Source organism: Phodopus roborovskii, unplaced genomic scaffold (assembly GCF_943737965.1).
Source record: "Phodopus roborovskii unplaced genomic scaffold, PHOROB, whole genome shotgun sequence".
NCBI classification, from domain to species: domain Eukaryota; kingdom Metazoa; phylum Chordata; class Mammalia; order Rodentia; family Cricetidae; genus Phodopus; species Phodopus roborovskii.
In genome coordinates, this window is record NW_026125391.1 from 20,635,035 (window position 1) to 20,652,607 (window position 17,573).

The 17,573-nt window shown below is 40.0% G+C and overlaps 1 protein-coding gene across 1 annotated transcript in view; it reads right to left on the minus strand.

Annotated features, from left to right (window-relative positions):
* Lrpprc (leucine rich pentatricopeptide repeat containing) overlaps nucleotides 1-17,573 on the minus strand; it is an 82,765-nt gene that overhangs the window by 19,366 nt on the left and 45,826 nt on the right. The window contains exons 24-29 of the mRNA XM_051175193.1: nucleotides 15,333-15,457; nucleotides 14,827-14,933; nucleotides 6,980-7,048; nucleotides 6,151-6,241; nucleotides 2,354-2,496; nucleotides 2,130-2,238 (exon numbers count right to left, since the gene is read on the minus strand). Coding sequence (XP_051031150.1) covers nucleotides 2,130-2,238; nucleotides 2,354-2,496; nucleotides 6,151-6,241; nucleotides 6,980-7,048; nucleotides 14,827-14,933; nucleotides 15,333-15,457 — 644 coding nt within the window. The remainder of the gene's footprint in view (nucleotides 1-2,129; nucleotides 2,239-2,353; nucleotides 2,497-6,150; nucleotides 6,242-6,979; nucleotides 7,049-14,826; nucleotides 14,934-15,332; nucleotides 15,458-17,573) is intronic.

Genomic DNA, 17,573 nt, shown 5'->3' on the forward strand with positions numbered 1-17,573 from the left:
GGGGATGCTGGCACCAGCATGGGCATGTTGTTCTCTACTTGAGCAAGGTCTACTTTCCAGTGGCCACATAACTGCGGAAGGTGTCATGTCCTCCAGCAACCACCAACTGCTTCTATCCTATGGGAGACATGGGCTTCATGACTCTCTTCCCCCCCTAAGTCATCTCTTAATGCCAGTATCAACATCCATCACAAACCTTAAAACAAAGCTTAATAAAAATACAATAAAATATCCTAAAATAAAGCATTTAAAATCATGGCACAAGAACGAAGCCACAGAATAATCTACTACTCAGCATGCGATGCACATGTGTTCTTTTAAAAGGGACTAGAAAGTTAGGATGCAATGCTGTTATTGTCCCTGTAGTTTGTTTGTTGCTCCATGAGAGCTAAGTACTATCTGAATATTCAAAATTAATAAAACAAGAAAATATAGCCGGGCAGTGGTGGCACATGCCTTTAATCCTAGCACTTGGTAGGCAGAGGGAGGAGGCCAGCCTGGGCTACAGAGTGGGTGCCAGGATGGGCTCCAAAGCTACACAGAGGAACCCTGTCTTGAAAAACAAACAAACAAACAAACAGATGGTGAGATGTCATTCTGTAAATATGTTTCTCATACTGGCTAATGAATAAAGCTCTGTTGGTCAATAGGAAAGCAAGATAGGCAGGACTAGGAGTCAAGGAGGAAAGAGAAAGTAGTAAGGAGGAGTCAACATGGACAGCATGGAGAGACTGGGGAGACCAGATGCAGGCCCCATTCCCCGGTAAGATGAAAGCACGTGGAAATACGTAGATTAACAGAAATGGGTTAATACTTAAGACAGAGCTAGCTGATAAGAAACAAGTAACTGGCCAAAAGCATTATATCAAATACAGAGTCTCAGTGTGTTATTCGGGGCTGGCGCAGGTGGCGGGACCAGACCGGCGTTGGGGGAAAAACCTACTCCTTACAACAAACAGCCTAAACATTCTGACACCATGGGAGCTGCATTCACTCTTATCTATTAACTGTTTTGTGAGCACATCAATGTACCAAGCCCATTAACCACAACTACCCCAACAGATACTACTCTAAGCACTGAATTTTCTTTAATATATAATTTATTTTTATTTTATATTCATTGGTGCTTTTCCTGCATGCATGTCTGTGTGGTGGTGTCAGATCCCCAGGAGCTGGTGTGAACTACCATGTGGGTACTGTGAACTGAACCCAGATCCCTTGGAAGAGCAGCCAATGCTCTTAACCATTGAGCCATCTCTCCAGCCCTAGTACTGAATTTTCAAAGTATTTATATTTGCTGAGTGTTTAAATCTTGAGACACACAAAATCAGTATATAACTCTGAACTACAAGCTAAAACAATTGGCAGAATGGCTGTATACTATTTCATCACTTAACTAAATGTTTTCATTAAATAAAAACAACCTTTAAAGCAGGGTGATGGTGGTGCACACCTTTATTCCCAGCTCTCAGGAGGCAGAGAGGCAGGTGGATTGCTGTGAGTTTGAGACCAGTCTGGTCTGTAGAGCGAGTTCCAGGAAAGGGTCCAAAGCTACACAGAGAAACCCTTTCTCTAAAAATCAAACCAACCAAACAACCAAAAGAAAAGAAAAAAAAAAAAAAAAAAAAAACCAAACAAAAACAAACCAACAACCTTTAAGAAGTTAACATCTGAGTTAGGCATATCTGTAACCCTAGCACTTGCTCTAAGCTGAGGGCAGCCTGGGCTCTGTAGTGAAACCCTGTCTCAAAAAGAAACCTCACCAGCCAAGAGTATTTATTATCATTAAGTCAGTCTCATAGCCTATAACCTGTATAACAATTGTTCTTCACATTTGGTCAGATTTATTTCCCTTGTTCTTGTTTTCATCTGTAAATACTTTATACAGATCTCAAATCTATACCTGATTATACATTATAATAGTATCACAACTAATAAATTACCAGTATCACCTGTAGTATGCTGATAATTAAAAATTTTCCAAATGTGCCAATATCTTTGCTAATCTAAATACACAATGTGAATGTGTGCTCTCACCTTTGTATATCTATCCAACAGAGTCTCTAGTGCATTGAGACTCAGCCCATGAGTTGCTTGCTAATCAGAAAGTAGACCCTGTGGGTATTTACCTTTGTTCTTTCGCAAATTGCAGCTATCCAACACCATCTTCTCAGTGATGGTTTCTACTGCAGGGGATGATGGAGAACTCATGGAAGAGTTGTCCTCTTCAAACCACAACTTTAAAACAAAATTACCCAGGTCAACAAAATGGTTAAATGCAGCAATCTTTGCCTGTAAAACTGGGCTAAATACACAACAAAAATCTGTTGGGCTTCTACTAAAGACAAATTACCTCAGGAACATCGAAGGGAACTTCCTGGTTGCTGGTTTTCAGAATATCTGCTAACAGTTGCAATGTCCTCTCACGAGGGATAATGTTTTCTTCCTGCATTTTATTCCAGACAGCATCGGCTCGCTGCCAGTCATTGTTCATTTCTGTAGAATTTGATTTGTCAAAAGTCAGTGACTATGCTAAGCAGAACTCTACATTCAAGAAGGCATTATTCCAAATGCTGTTGTCAGGGATGGGAAACATTAGTGACTGTAGCCTACAGATGAGGAAACTTTCTGAGTATCTTTTTAATTATGAGACAGAAATACTTTCTCTGACAAAATAAAAAGAAGCTAAACAAAACCAAAAATAGTAACAAACTACCCCCCAGGCTTTTATCTAAAGCTTCACAAATCATATTGATAAACATTGGTTTTTAAAGTAATTGAAAAAATTGCTCAATGTGAAAATCAAAATCAGAAGCAAGTTTGCAAAGATAATGAACACATGTGTACTTGGGAACACCAATGGCTCTGGGACCATTAGAATGCTTTGACAACGGCTCTTTTCTTGCAATGTGACAAATGTCCAGGTGCTTTGACTTTGGTGAGGAGAGGTGACTATCCCCATGTCCCCTGCTGACGAAGGATTTCAGCCCAGTGTTTTATATTGGCAACTGAGTAAGTCTTAGGGCGGCAAGGATTCTCTTGTAAAGAAAACAGGCAGATGCCTTTGTACTAATTAATAAGCTAATTACTTCTATGTGGTGATGCCCAGTTTTCACAAATAACAAAAATGACAGGCCTGCTTTAGATGTCCTTTTTTTGGAATTGGCAGACCTGTATATAAGAAACATTAGGGGCATGGCCTTTAGCACAACTTTTCTATTTCTTAAACAAGAGGGAAATTATCACCAGCAAAGTGAGTAGCATTCCCCTGGATAGTCTCTCCAAACCCTGCCCTCTGGAAAGAAAAACTAAGTTTTTCACAGCTAGTGACTGCTAGAACTACAAACTTGAATATACTCAAGTCAAAATCAACAAGAAAGGAAAAGATGAAAGGTAAGCAGCGCTATCTTCATAGGACACATGTGGGGTGCAATCCCTGTTCTTAAGTAAGGGAAATCAGGCTAGGGTTCAGTGATTTTATACACACTTGATTTTATATAAAGTCAATCTAACATAAAACTTACAATTAGTTTTTAAAGCAATATTCTTATAATTATGCCTTTTCTTTTATTAAAATCTGCTGTAATGTAAAACAAAAATATTACAAAAGTATATTTAAAATTTTAAGACTTGAGCTACAAAAAAAACCCCAAGCCCAAGAATCTTTACATGGCAAAGGCCAAGCAACAGAAGGGAGGCTTTCGGGGGCCAAGGGAGCTGTGCTGTGTGCTTGGAATAGACACTGTAAGCAATGAAGAAAAGAGGGGGAATGAATTACAGCTATATGCCATAAAGTCTGAGAACCATGAGAACACAATGTCCTTCTTTTCAAAAAGGCAAAATGGCTGAGCCTTTAATCCCAGCACTAGAGGAGTCAGAGGACAGCCTGGTCTACCGAGTGAGTTCCAGGACAGCCAAAGCTACAGAGAAAACCTGTTTAGAAAAAAAGCAAACAAATAAATAAACTGAGCCTCAAAAAAAGGAGGGTAATGGAGAGATGGAGTCTGACAATAACTTCAGCTCTAGGACGGGAACATACAAAGACACACATGAGTGAAAATAAAGGTAATTTTTAAAGGGCACAAAATGATGTAAAAAAACTTCCACGTTGGTAGGATAGACATTCCATCTGTTAAAATGGATTAACGTGTAAAATCAAAGCATTTCAAAACACAGATGGTAATTAGCATAATACAGCATGGAATAGCCTACTAAATATCTTCTAAGAGAAAAAAATCCAAATCACAAAATAAAAGCCAAAATTCTTAAAAAAAAAAAAAAAAAAAAAAAAAAAGTCAAACCAAGCAGTCTATCAAGATCTGTTGATCTGTTGCTATGTGCAAATCTAACAAGAATGCCAGAAGAACAATGCCTTTCTTGATAATAAATATTTCCTGTGTCCTTTTACCAAGACATCAGTGATCACAAAGATATAAACAGCCACAAATCCAGGCTGGAACCAGGGGATGGACTCTCGGGCCTGGGTTTCACAGGCCCTTTCTCAAAGGACAAGGACACCACTACCCTGAATGACCTTGAAGAAACTTGTCTAGACAAGCCAGTGAAGCTTCCTGGAATAGATGAAAATGGATTCCCGGGGACCTGGGGTGTTTCTAAGTCACTAAACTGAGAGATGAAGAACTCAAGTTCAGTGTTTGATCTCTCTAAAACCAACAACTGTTAAACTACTTCAAATACCTGGAATTTAGTCTCATGGAAATTAAGAGTATAAACATGGAAAACTAAAACTAATAAAACCAGTATAATTAAAATGGAGAAAAAAATTATAATATATATTTGAGTAAAAAAATGTAATAAAGCTGAGTGATGGTGGCACACACCTTTAATCCCAGCAATTAGGAGACAGAGGCAGGGGGATCTCTGATTTTGCAGCCAGCCTGGTCTACAGATAGAGTTCCAGAACAGCCAGGAGTACACAGAGAAACCCTGTCTTAAAACAAAACAACACACACACAGTTTTTACACAGATGTGTGGGTTCCCATGAGACCCTGAGTGCCTGTGAGTATGTTCAAAGCTATTACAGGGGTAAATGGGAAAGCTACTTCAGGATTTACATAAAACAGGAGCGAAAAGACAGCGATCCTCAAAACATCCTATTAATATTAAATTCTGTGGCTTTTTAGTTCCCCTTTTCTGTGCTGAGTTGGCTTAGAAGGTTTAGAAAACATCTCATTGTGTAACGTATAGGTGCTCACTGAGCTGAGCAAGGGGAGGTAGCTTTCCAGACAGGTAAGAACCACCCCAACCACACACACAACCAAATCAACCAGAAGGAAAAGAGCAGGCAGAGCAGCCGCTTAAGACACTTTCCTTGTCACCTTACCCTGTCACACTAACTGGCCATTCACTCATTCTCATTGATCTCCTTGCCTGCCTGCCTCTTATTTCTTAGAAGGTAAAAGAATGCAGTTTGGGTTTGGTAGCATGTTTCACCAGGGTGAGTAACTTCATTTTGATTTGGTCTCTCAGGCCTAGTGCATTAGCGAACACCAGTGTGAACTAATGGCCTCCTACACAACTCACAAAACAGCGAGAACATTAAAGAGATGTGGGGCCATTTTATGTACAGACTGGACTCACAGTCAAGGCAGCACTTACTGAGCACTGCTTACCTTTCCATAGGACCAGACAGCATCATACATGTCCTGTATCCATACCATTTTGAGTGTTAGGATGCCCTCATTTTTAAGAAGGAAAACTACCAAAGAGAAATCTTTCTTCATACCCACCCATCCCTCACTTACACAGGCAGGTTGTGTCAGGGAACACAGAGGTCTCAGGTGTGGTAGGTGTGGATGAGTAGAGTAGATCTTTAACACATGGATGTGTCACCTACCCTTCTGGGCTCCAGGAGCACAGGAAGAAAATGAATGAGCCCTGAACTTTTTTTTTTTTTTTTTTTTTTTTTTTTTAACCTTCTCATTACTGCAGCAAGATTTATAAACATTACATGGTATCCTAGTGATACAATGTCATGTTCTGCAGGAAGGCTCAGGCAGCCTTCACTTGGGTCTGTGTCAAAGACTCACATTTGACAATCCCTTAGACTTCTTCAAAGCCCAACATCCTCCCCTACTGTGGCCTCTGCAGACTGGAGGGCCAACAGGAGCAGTGTGGCCATCACTTACTGTGTAGTTTGAGTAAGCTGTAGTACATCTGGTCTCTATCACACTCAAACAGCTTCTGGGTCAGCTCTACTAACTTTTCAAGAGTTTCAACCTTAAAAAGATTAACAGATAGGTTTTCACTGTGTAAAAGGTGTTTCCTACAGTTAATACAAGCAACAGAATGACCTTTTAAATGAGCATTACCCACAGGCTAACTCTACCAAAAGACTAAGGGTCAAACACAACAGCCAGGGTGGGCGTACCTGCCTAACACCACAGAGCTGTTGTGCACTGAAACACAACTTAAAAAACCAAGTTATGCATGTTGTAAATATTTACTATAGTAGCAAGGTGTTTTCTTGTTTAACATCAAACACCACAACACAAGTTACAAGATTCTCCAGAGAGCATCTTGATGACATACAGAATCCAAGGCAGGTAACAGTGAAGAACACAGGAGGGAACACTCCTGACAGCATGCCACCTTATGCCAGGGATTTTCCTCTGCACAATATGAACAGATGTAGTGAGCTTGGAGAGAAGGTACCTCCTGCCACAGCACACTGTACGCTGCCTGCTTGCTCACACCAAGTAGAGGGAGTCAAGTGAAAACCTGAGGGCCCACATCAATGCTCCTGAGACTTGTAATGCACCTCAAGAACACAAAATATGCTGTTACTTACTTGGAGAAGACCAGAGGAAACACTGTCCATAAGGACATCTCGTGAATTCCCAAATACTAATATTCAATTTCTTCTGAGTTTTAAGTGCTTAAGACATCAGAAATCAAATATCAATCCGATTACCAGAAATACATCTATCATTCAGACATCATAAATCAAATACCAACCCGATTACTGGAAATACATCTATCACAAAACCACTGAAGTCTTGCAGGTCGAGCTCTAATGCCTGGAGTCTGAAAAACAGAACCACCACACAACACATAAGACTCAGCATAGTTCTCCCCTGAAGACTGCTTTTTCGCTCTAACGAACTTGCTGCCACATATGTGCTAAAGGAAACTTCTATTAGGATCCCACAGTTACCACAGATATCTAGAAGGTAACAGACACCTACAAGACTTGGGTTATTTCAAGATATTCCTTTCCAGCTCAATATTCATTCTATAATCTTCTTGTTTTATGTTTGTCTGATTGTTTTGGTAGTGGGGATTAAACCCAGGGCCTTTATGCCATTCCAAAAATCTTTAAATACTAAGATGATGACATTTTATTTAGTTCAGGAAGAAGTAATTAACTAAACCAAACCAAGAATATGTGAAGATAAACACTTGAACACGTATGCTCTCCCCCACAACACATGTGGGGGTGATCTTGTGTCCTACCCCCCCCCCCACACTCACTCACTTCAACATCCCAACATATTCAATAGACACTGCTACATAAAATCATAAATCCTAATTTTAATTTTAAAAAAGTAGTTTTCAATGTTAGAAAAAACACAGTTTGATAAAAAGTAACAATCGCTGGATGTGCTGCCTAGCATCTAAAACTAGCTGAGCATTTAACATTAGTTTAGTTTTAGCTTATTCAATAACTGAGATGTATGTTAGTTATACACTCAATTAGAAATTCTGAAGGCTTAGTCAGTAACTCTGGCTTCAAGCATGTATTTCACAATGTTGGATACTGGAATAAAAGGCAAACCATTTCACCATAATTCCAAGGATTTGTACCTGTAATGATAGCATTTGCATCATCTGTAAGAGGGTTTCACCACGGAACACTGCATTTCAATCACAGCGTCAAGATAAGACAACCACATACTCATCTGCCCTGGCTGCGTGCCAGCCTAGGGAAGGTACTGTGCCTGCTCTCTCCACTGTGTGGCTGTTGAAGCCAGGTGTCCCCAGAATGCCAGGGCTTATTTATAAACACCGGGACTATTGGTATTTTCAGACTGGGATATTGCTCTTTTGCCCTAGATACATACCGGAGACTCAGGCATTCCTCCTCCCTCAGCCTCCTCAGCAGACAACTACAGGAGCACAACACCACATTCTGCACCCCAATATTTCTGGTTAAAGACAAACACACTGCACAATTCTCAATGAATAGCTGGTATAAAAAGTATCACCTTGCAGCCTGGGTTGCAGGACAGAAACTGCTAGTGTTTAACTTGTGTGTTACCATGTAAGTGTTTGTATTTGTGGGTATAAAATCACATGCTAAGTAAACTGACCATTGGAACATACTTTCAAACGTTAACCTCTACATCCAGCCATGAACTGTATTCAAGGATTCCCTCCTATCTACTTTGCCACATACATCTGAACAAATATGAAATTAACATCAACGTACACAGAAAAGCCCTTGAAAGAGAACAAATAATCCTCTTTAGAACACAGGAAATGAAGGGCTACACTCACAACTTCCAGTGTTATTACTGGGTCCAAATCCATAAATTCTTAACGGCGCGATTTCGAGCTAACGCCTCCTGTCCTGGCTGACTAATCCCTGGCGCTGGCAGGACAGCTGACTTACACGCTACATCTCTCCCCATGCTTCATTTTGAAATTGAGAACTGTTTTCATATAGGAACCTCAATCATCAAAAGAACATCTAGGTCAGATTAACTAAATCTCCTAGGCCGCTGAAACAGCTAAGGCTTCTGGCTTATCTCTGAGCATCTTACTGAAGTTTAAAAACCACAGTTGAAAGCAGCAATAGAAAATGAGCAATGAGACATGGGGAAGAATTGAATTCTAATTAGGACGTTAACTATAACATCAAAGGGCAGCTAATGCACATTAAGATAAAGAAATAACCTCTAGTTCTTTCTGATTTTCCTTACATAATTTATTAATGGGTGGTGAGTCTTTCTAATAAAGTCTGCCATGTTTGTTTCCACAAGGTTCCTGAGCAGTAAAGCACAGTTTCTGCATTTCTAATGCAACAATGAGCTCAGCCACATAGGCAGAAAGTAAAGCAATATGTTTTCATTACTTGGTAACTTCATTACATGCCTATGCATGTGAAAAAATTTCTACTACAAAGTAACCTTTATTTCATATGAACTTATATTTGACTGGCACAGTACATTTTTGCTTGCTTTGGTTTTTCTTGTCCATACCAACAGAACAGTGAAAGAAAACTGACTTCAATAAAGCACAGTCCGTGGCCACGCCCTCTAGCCAATGCAGTGGAAAGCAAAATTATACTCTCAATTCTGTACCCTGCCATCCAGACTAGACATTCGGGAGGAGGGGTACACAGGATCAGACAGGGATGGGGGCCATGGGACAGGACAATGGGCAACTTGGCATTCAGCCTTCTAGCCTTTCTCCCTTTCTCTAGAAATTAAGATATGCACTTAAATATCAAGTATAATAAGGAACAAAATGCCACTGAGCAAATCCGATGAACAATCTACCTTCAACTGCCATGGTCCTCTTCACTGGGTGTTATAGCTGAGAGTAAGAAAGGAAACTCCCAACTGACTCATCAGAAGAACTGCCATATTGTGGGATTCTGGAAGCTACAGAGAACACTAGCTTAAATATTAGCGCAGTGTACATAGCATCGAACTCTGACCCTATTAAGGAAAGCAAATTGGAATAAAATTTCTATTTTCATTAAGAACAAAGTAATGAAGACTGTACTAGAATCCAAACTTTAGTGTTAAACCTAAAGCAACCAAGATGAGAGTCCCCCCCCCCCCCTTGCACAGGACAGTAAATCAACCTCAGTTTCAATAAAATGGAAGGGAACAACATGAGCAGAGGGGGAAACAAAGAAACTTCTAGAGAGCTGTCTTGATAATTCAAAAGTTGGGGGCGGCAAGTCTGTCAAGCATGGGGACAGTTACAGTGCTGGAGAAGCCACAGAAAACGGGAACTGTCCTGACTTCAAACTCTGTGGTCACCACTACCCATTTCTCAGAATGGTTCTTCAAGGCCCATGAAAAATCACTCAAGAGTGACAAAGCCCCAACCTAGAGCTGGCGATGCTGGCTTCAGTCTCGGGAAAAAGGTTAACAGTGCTGACCGTGACAAACTCTCATAGCTCCTGGCCCACGCCAACAGACAACAAAGGATGAAGGTAAATGGCAGACTTTTTCATGGGAGCCTTTAAGAGCTATGTAAAATTTCATACATTATTTAACCTTCCCTCACTCATGAAACAAAGTAAACCATACAAAGCACACTTTATTTTATGCTCTGTAACTAACATGCCAGTGCTGGAAGGTAAGTAAGTACTTAAACTGAAGCTAAAGGAATGAGGTAACATTTTTGTTTTTCTCTTTACAGAGAAATACTATCTTATTTGACCATAATTTCTAATAAGGAATGCTATGCTAAACTTTGGAGGCCCTGGTTCCTATTAGCATGGTGATTCAGAAAGGGGAGGGTGGGGGGGGTCTTCATACAATCTCAGTCTTAACTCAATGTCAATCAACCTGGAGAAAATGGTCTGAAAACTGAAGATACCAAATGTAAAGATGTGAAAGACAACCGGTCAAGGAGTGAAAATTTATTCTCGAGGAAGAAACAAGTCAATTGTATTTCGTCGATACAATTGAACAATGTGATCACTAAAATGCTTAGAGAAGCCTTTGATGAATTTCATGCAGGGAAATGAAGGAGTAGCTGATTACAGTAAGAAAGATACATGAACCCATTAATTCCAATTATACATAAATGAAATAAATCAGTGAAATAAAAGGACAGAAAGGCCACAAACACGACTACATGACTATTCAAATTGAGTCTTTATACTTGACAGATTTTAAAATAAGACCTGTAATTTATACCTGGTTCTTTCTAGACACAGGGCAGTCTGGGGCAGGAAATGTGACTGATTGTCACTAGCAAGGTACAGAATATACTTCAAATGTTACCTTCCTGATAGGACCAAGTAAGGTATAACACGTTCTCAATGGCACAGTTCACTCCAGAATGTTCCCTAAGAATGCTAGAAGTGGGGTCTACAGAGGACAAGAGCTCAACACAGCAAAGAAGGTCACAGAGAGAACACAGTGACATTGAGAAAGTATTACTAGATGGTGCATAGACATCAGAGGGATCACACTCCTCTGCTTTCTACGAGGCACAATAAAGAAGGCAGCACTGTCCTTCCTCAGGCCTTCATATTGTCTGCTTCCTTAGCCAGGAATACTTTGATGTTGTCCACTTCTAGGTTTTCCCCCAGATATCAATACCCTTCCTTTCCCACAGAACTCTCTGATAGCAACTAATCAGTTGAATATAAATTCTCATTGACAAGACTGTAAGACATGATCAGTATTTGTTAAGGAAGGAAAAAGAGACTGGTCAAAGTGGGAAGCTGCTTAGGTACCATCAGTTACTTTAGGAAGAGGATTCCAATGACAGCCAGCCCATGTCTACCACTCATGAGAGGAGGTGCTGTCACCTGACCCTACTAACTAATGCCATTACTCTCAGATTTCTGTGCCTGTGATCCTCAATAACCGCACTGCCTCAACTTGCCTTAACATACCCAGAATCCTCCTGTGTGTACCCAGAAGCTGTTACTCTTTGACTTAGCCCATCTCCTTATTCTGGTCCTGAGGGTTTCTTAGACCTTTCCAAAGAGTTCTCATGAGTCCTTCCCATTCTTTGCCGTCTATCTGCTTCTCTATCAGCTACTTAATGCTATTAACATTAATCTCATTGATGCTTAGTTAAATGGCACCACTTGTTCCACACCCACTTCCTCCTGAGAGGCTCTCTCCTCCTGAGAGGCTCTCTCAATTTCAACACAGGGAGAAATGGTTCTCCTAATGCTCAGATCCTATAGACTCAAGTCAGTTAACATTTTCCTCCTATAGACAGATTCCTTGCATGCCAATCTCCTGCTAAGGGTGGGGGTATGTGTGTGTGTCTCACTTCAACTCCCAAAGACTCCACTTATTTTAACATCATTTTATTGTTTTCTCATTCTACTTTCCTTTGAAGAAAACAACAAATATAAGCTCACTGTAAGAATTCAAAAAATATAGAAGATATTTTAAAAATCAGCTATAATTCATCCTCCTGATGGAGGATGTCCTTCTGTATATATATTTCTCTTATTGGCTGATGAATAAAACACTGTTTGGTCAGAAGAGACAGGAAGATAGGCCAGGATTAGGAGATGAAGAGAATTCTGGGAAAGGTAGGTAGAGGGAGCCCGCCAGAATGGACATCCTGTAGGCCACCAAAGGATTAACAGGTCTGGAGATTCTCCGGCAAGCCAAGACCACATGGAAATACATAGAATTATGGAAATGGGTTAATAATTAAGAGAGAGCTAGCCATTGGCCAACAGTTTAATAATTAATATAGCATCTGTGTGTTTATCTGGGGCTAAAGCAGTAGCAAGATCTGGTGGGACAAGAAACTGCCAGCAACACTCTCCTATAATAATCTATGTATAGACATACAATTCAAGTCTATGTTAAACAAAAATACTATATAGCACATAATATATACATACAATCAGCTCATTTTAAAGACAAACAGATCATATAATTTTAAATTGAATCTTGCTTATGTCTTTGTCACTTGAAAGCTTTAGATCTTTAACTTTAACAAAAAGCTAACAAATTCTCACCATAACTAACCCTCCACTGGCTATGAAACAATTAACAAAAGCAAAAACAAACCTGTCCTTCAGTCTTGTCAATGAGATAAACCTCTAAATAAATAATCTCATGTATCATACTGTTGCATGTGTGGAGGACAGAGGTTTACTCCAGATGCCTCATATCTGTTCTATTCATGTCCTGAGACAGTGTCCCTTACTGAGCCAGGGTTCACTGATTGTCCAGCCTTACTAGCCAGTAGCTAGGCTGGGGCAAGAACTGTCTTGCCCCAGCCTTCTAATGATGACATTGCAGGCAAATGTTGCCATACCAGGCTTTACATGGGTGCTGGAGATGTGAACTCAGGTCCCCATGCCTGCAGAGAAAGTCCTTTATCTATTGAGCCGTCTCCTTGACCCCTACACAGAATTCGTTATCATGGAACAATTTTACACACCCACTCTTTAAGAACCATTTAAGAGCTGAAAGCCAGTCTTCTCTTGCCTACTTACATGACATTCATGTACCTTATATTAAGCATCACACTGAAATCATGTAGAACAAAGAGACAAAACAATCCCTACCTTTGAAGGGCAAAGAGAATTAATATTATTGATCACTTACTATAATCCAGGAAATATGCAAGCTGCTTTACACACATGATGTGATTGAGTCTTAAAGACAGATATTAATTACATCCACTCTTGTAAATAAGAGAACTTCAGGAATGTTTAATACATCACAAAAGGAAACTCACTCTTATGCCTCTGGCTTTTTTTTATTAGGTCCTGCTTACACTGGGGGGTGATGGTGGGGTACACTCACACTGGCCTCAGTCAGTGGCCAACGGGCAGTGCCACATGGAGCAGCAGACCTGGAGGGCAGGCTGTGCTTCCAACTTCAGTTCTACTGAGACCATTTTCTAGACAACACAAATTATCTGTCCGAGTGTTACAAGTACTGTGTAAGAAACCGACAGGAATGTAGACAGACAAGACAGAGAAAACAGAATAAAGTTCTCAATTAATGCACTACATTTTTTTTCTTCTTTGAAAACATTTGAAGATATAAACCGGGCATGGAGGTCCACACCTCTAATGCCAGTGCTTGGGAGGCAGAGGCAGGTGGGTCTCTTTGAGTTCCAGGACAGCCTGCTCTGCATAGCGAGTTCCAGGAGTCAGAGCTACATAGTGAGATCCTGCTTTGAAGTCACAGTGATGATGTTCTGGATCATCTGCCTAAATCTTCCATTCTATGAACAGGGGTCATTTATATAAAAATAAGGAGACCCAGAGCCAACCTGGGACCCTGTCTGTAAACTTTTAAAAGAAGACACAGGGGCAACACAACAGCACAGCTTGACTTGGAGCAATGTGATTTCTTAGGTGTTCATAAAGCAGTGGTTCCAGTGACAGGGAACCAGCCTTCTTATTGCACCATGTCTACTTCCTGTGGCATGTTTCTTACTAGGTACAGAATTATTTGGTAATGAAATTAATCACCATGTGGACAGACATTATGTTAGCTGTTGCCTTATCAATTCCAGTAAGAAAAATTTCAGTAAAGCTCAGATAAAATATACTAATCCCAAAAAGGCCACGTTTGTCACCTATTTCCTATAAGCTGCTTACCATAGTGGGGACACACACACAAGAAAAAAAAAAAAAAAAAAAAAGAACAAAGAAAATTTAAATTAAATGCCAAAGCACTGCAGACAGTACTTGTTTGGCTGATTAACTTGTAGACAAGCCTTACAAATAACATGAGCCTGGTCTGCCGTAAATTGAATTGTACTGCTTTAAAGAACAAAGAATTCTTTGGCAAAGAGGATTAGCAACTTTACACCCAGGGATACCAGTTTAATTTAATTGTTTCACAATTCGAGATGTAATATGCAAATATCATTTTGATATATAACAGTGAATTTAGCAAAGTGAGGAAACAAATTCAATATACAACCTGATTGCTTTTTCTGAACTGTAATTATATACAATAATGCTGGCCGAGCCACCTCCTCCCATTATTATTGGGACTGAATTCTATTAACGTGAATCAGAACAAGGATAATTAAAGGTTAAAAATTTTAAATGTCTTCTAATTAAGAGTCTAAACAGCTGTACATCAGAACAGCAAAGTTAATAGTCATACCTCGATGATCTTCTTGGCCTCTCTGTAATTCCCTGTTTGTAGAAAGGCAAAGAAGAGGTCGTACAGCATGGTCATCTCACCCTGTTCATGGCTCACAAAATCCATGGCTAGACAGCAGAAAAGGAAAACACACAGATCAACACAGCACCAGGAAATCCTAGATAAATAAAGAAGATCAATGTGGACACTAAAAAGATTACAGCTTTATCTCATTTATCATCACAGTCCTTACCTGAGAGCACCTATTGATGGCATTAAATACTAAAGAGAACCAGTGAGGGCAGGATTAATAGCTGTGTGTAAATCAAGGCAGATCACCAACACATAGAGCACACATGAAATAACAGATAGGCAATATTCTCAAAAGAACAGATATCAAAAACCAGAGGTTTTCCAAATATTTAGAATCACATCCTTTTAGAAGTATGACAGTTTCTCAGGAGATATTTGCCACATTTCCACATTCAGACTAAAGATGGAGAAGAAAAAGGTGGACAGTTACTAACCTTTCTGGATCAAATCAGTTTCTCCTTTCTCTATTAGCTTACACAAGACATCATGAATCCTGGGTAATATTTTATATTTTTCATGGCAGTCAATGCTGGCTTCAAGAGCAGCAGATAAATCATCCCTTGGAGAAACAAATTACAGTGAAGAAAAAGATGTATCTAAATTTGGTTCAGGCTCTCAGTAACAATGTACAGATAGATATACAATGAGCAAGGAAACTGTGAACACTGAACTGTACTTAAGACAAAACCACTAAGCCCACAGAAGGCAGGACAAGCCTTTCCTCTATACATGTATTCAGACCTCCACTGCTTTTCCCACTTGGTCTTTATTACTTTGCTTCTTAAAGGGTGTTTGGGGGGAAGGTGGAAAAAGATGACGGCATCCTCTAATCCGAGTGTGTATAACAAACAGACTTCTAAAATAAGGACTACTGTCACATGGTCTTCTCTACTCTTTAGGTCCCTTTGGATCCAGCCACAATTGCAGACCAGGAGCCTTATGCAGCTCCAAGGCATGTGCAAACACTCAGTCACACCATCATGGTACTTTTCATCCCACGGCCTTACTAGGTGAGCAGGAAATAGCCCCAGGTTTCAGAAATCAGTTCCTCCTAAAACTAGGATGTTCTTATTCATCAGTGAACTATACAATTCTAAACTTTTGGTCTTCAGAAGGTAGCCTTTTTAAATGTGGTACTTAAAGACAAAGATATTTTCACCAAGTCAGTTTCTCAATTGTATGGAAAGCTATTTTTGTGGATTTTCAAAATTTCCTTTTCCCTGTGAAAGAACAAGTGAGTGTAGGTAATCTACAAGGCCCCAGGAGAGCCAGAGATAAGAGACACAATTCTCCTGGCCAATGCCCTTCTTCTTTTTTATGAGAAGAGCCAATGAATGAGGCCTCTAGAGTCATGGCTTTGCCTGAAGCACAGAGCAAGCAGATGGCGGCCCTCAAGCGGGTTACCAGACCTCTCACTCTGGGCCCCAGCACTTACTACGTCCTATGCTGTGAGAACACCACTGCTTCTGGGGCAGTTATTAGTTATGAGACCACAGGTTTTAAAAAAAAAAAAGACGGCATGAGCTATATTTCTAAAGCAGAGTTAAAGCCACGGACAAGTACAACCACTCCTGGAGAACGCAGTTTTCCACGTGCCAACAGCTCTCACAGAAGAAAGCCTTTCACAATATACAGTTAAAAGCCTTACATTCTATCCATTATACAAAAGCTATGATGCCCTGGATTACATTACTATTGTACCTGGATTAAGATTTTTAAAGTGTGCTGAGAAAGTAAAACACTGAGGTGCTCCCTGGGACGGGCTGACACGGTGGGAAATGAGCATGCCGTTACCCAGCACCAAGTCCTGTTTACAGTGCATCTTCTGGCACCCCACTGAGTCATTTGAATTTTTGTCATTTGGGGTGAAGACTAAATTACAGGTTAATTTCAAAACCGAAAGTAAATGCTGCAGGCTAGATTACTGTCATATGAAGGAAATGCTATAGTAGCTACCACATATGCTATAAAGCCTCATATAATCAGTATTTTCCCTGGCTTCAGACACAGGATCAGTTATTGCCTTTCTATAATTCCCATGTGCTCATGGGAAACTATAAGCACATCTGTAAGAGGAAAACTAACACACACCACATTTTTAAACGGCAAGATCTGCTTTTTCAGATCAACCCCCAAACCAGAACAGCAATGTCTCAACTGTATTTCCCCTACATTAGGTCAAAATTATCAATAAATGAATGAATAATTGTTCTGTCAATCAAAGCGACATGTTAATAGTTCTCAGTCTCCAAATATATGCTTCTGGAGATTATACATGCCCAGAACAACAACAGAATAGAAAAATGGAAATGATTCATGTATGTTAGTCATTTTAAACACCAATATTACCACTCCTAAGGCTGCCTACAGGATAAATTCAATCTACAAAACACTCCCTACAAATTGGACTGAAGACAGAAATAAACTAAATGACCACTCAACTCCTTGCTGTCTTTATTCACTATTTACACCTTGTGGGTGATGGTGTCACTTAAAACATAAAGGTCTGCAAACTTTATGTCCTTTACGTCACCCTGATCTTTTCTGAGAAATCCTGAGAACTTGTACATGAGAAACTTGTACATCCAGGACTCCAGATTCCATTCAACTGAAGAGAACTGTACCACTCAATGAATGTGGGTTCTTCATGTTCCCAGCTCGTTCTAATCTTTGCT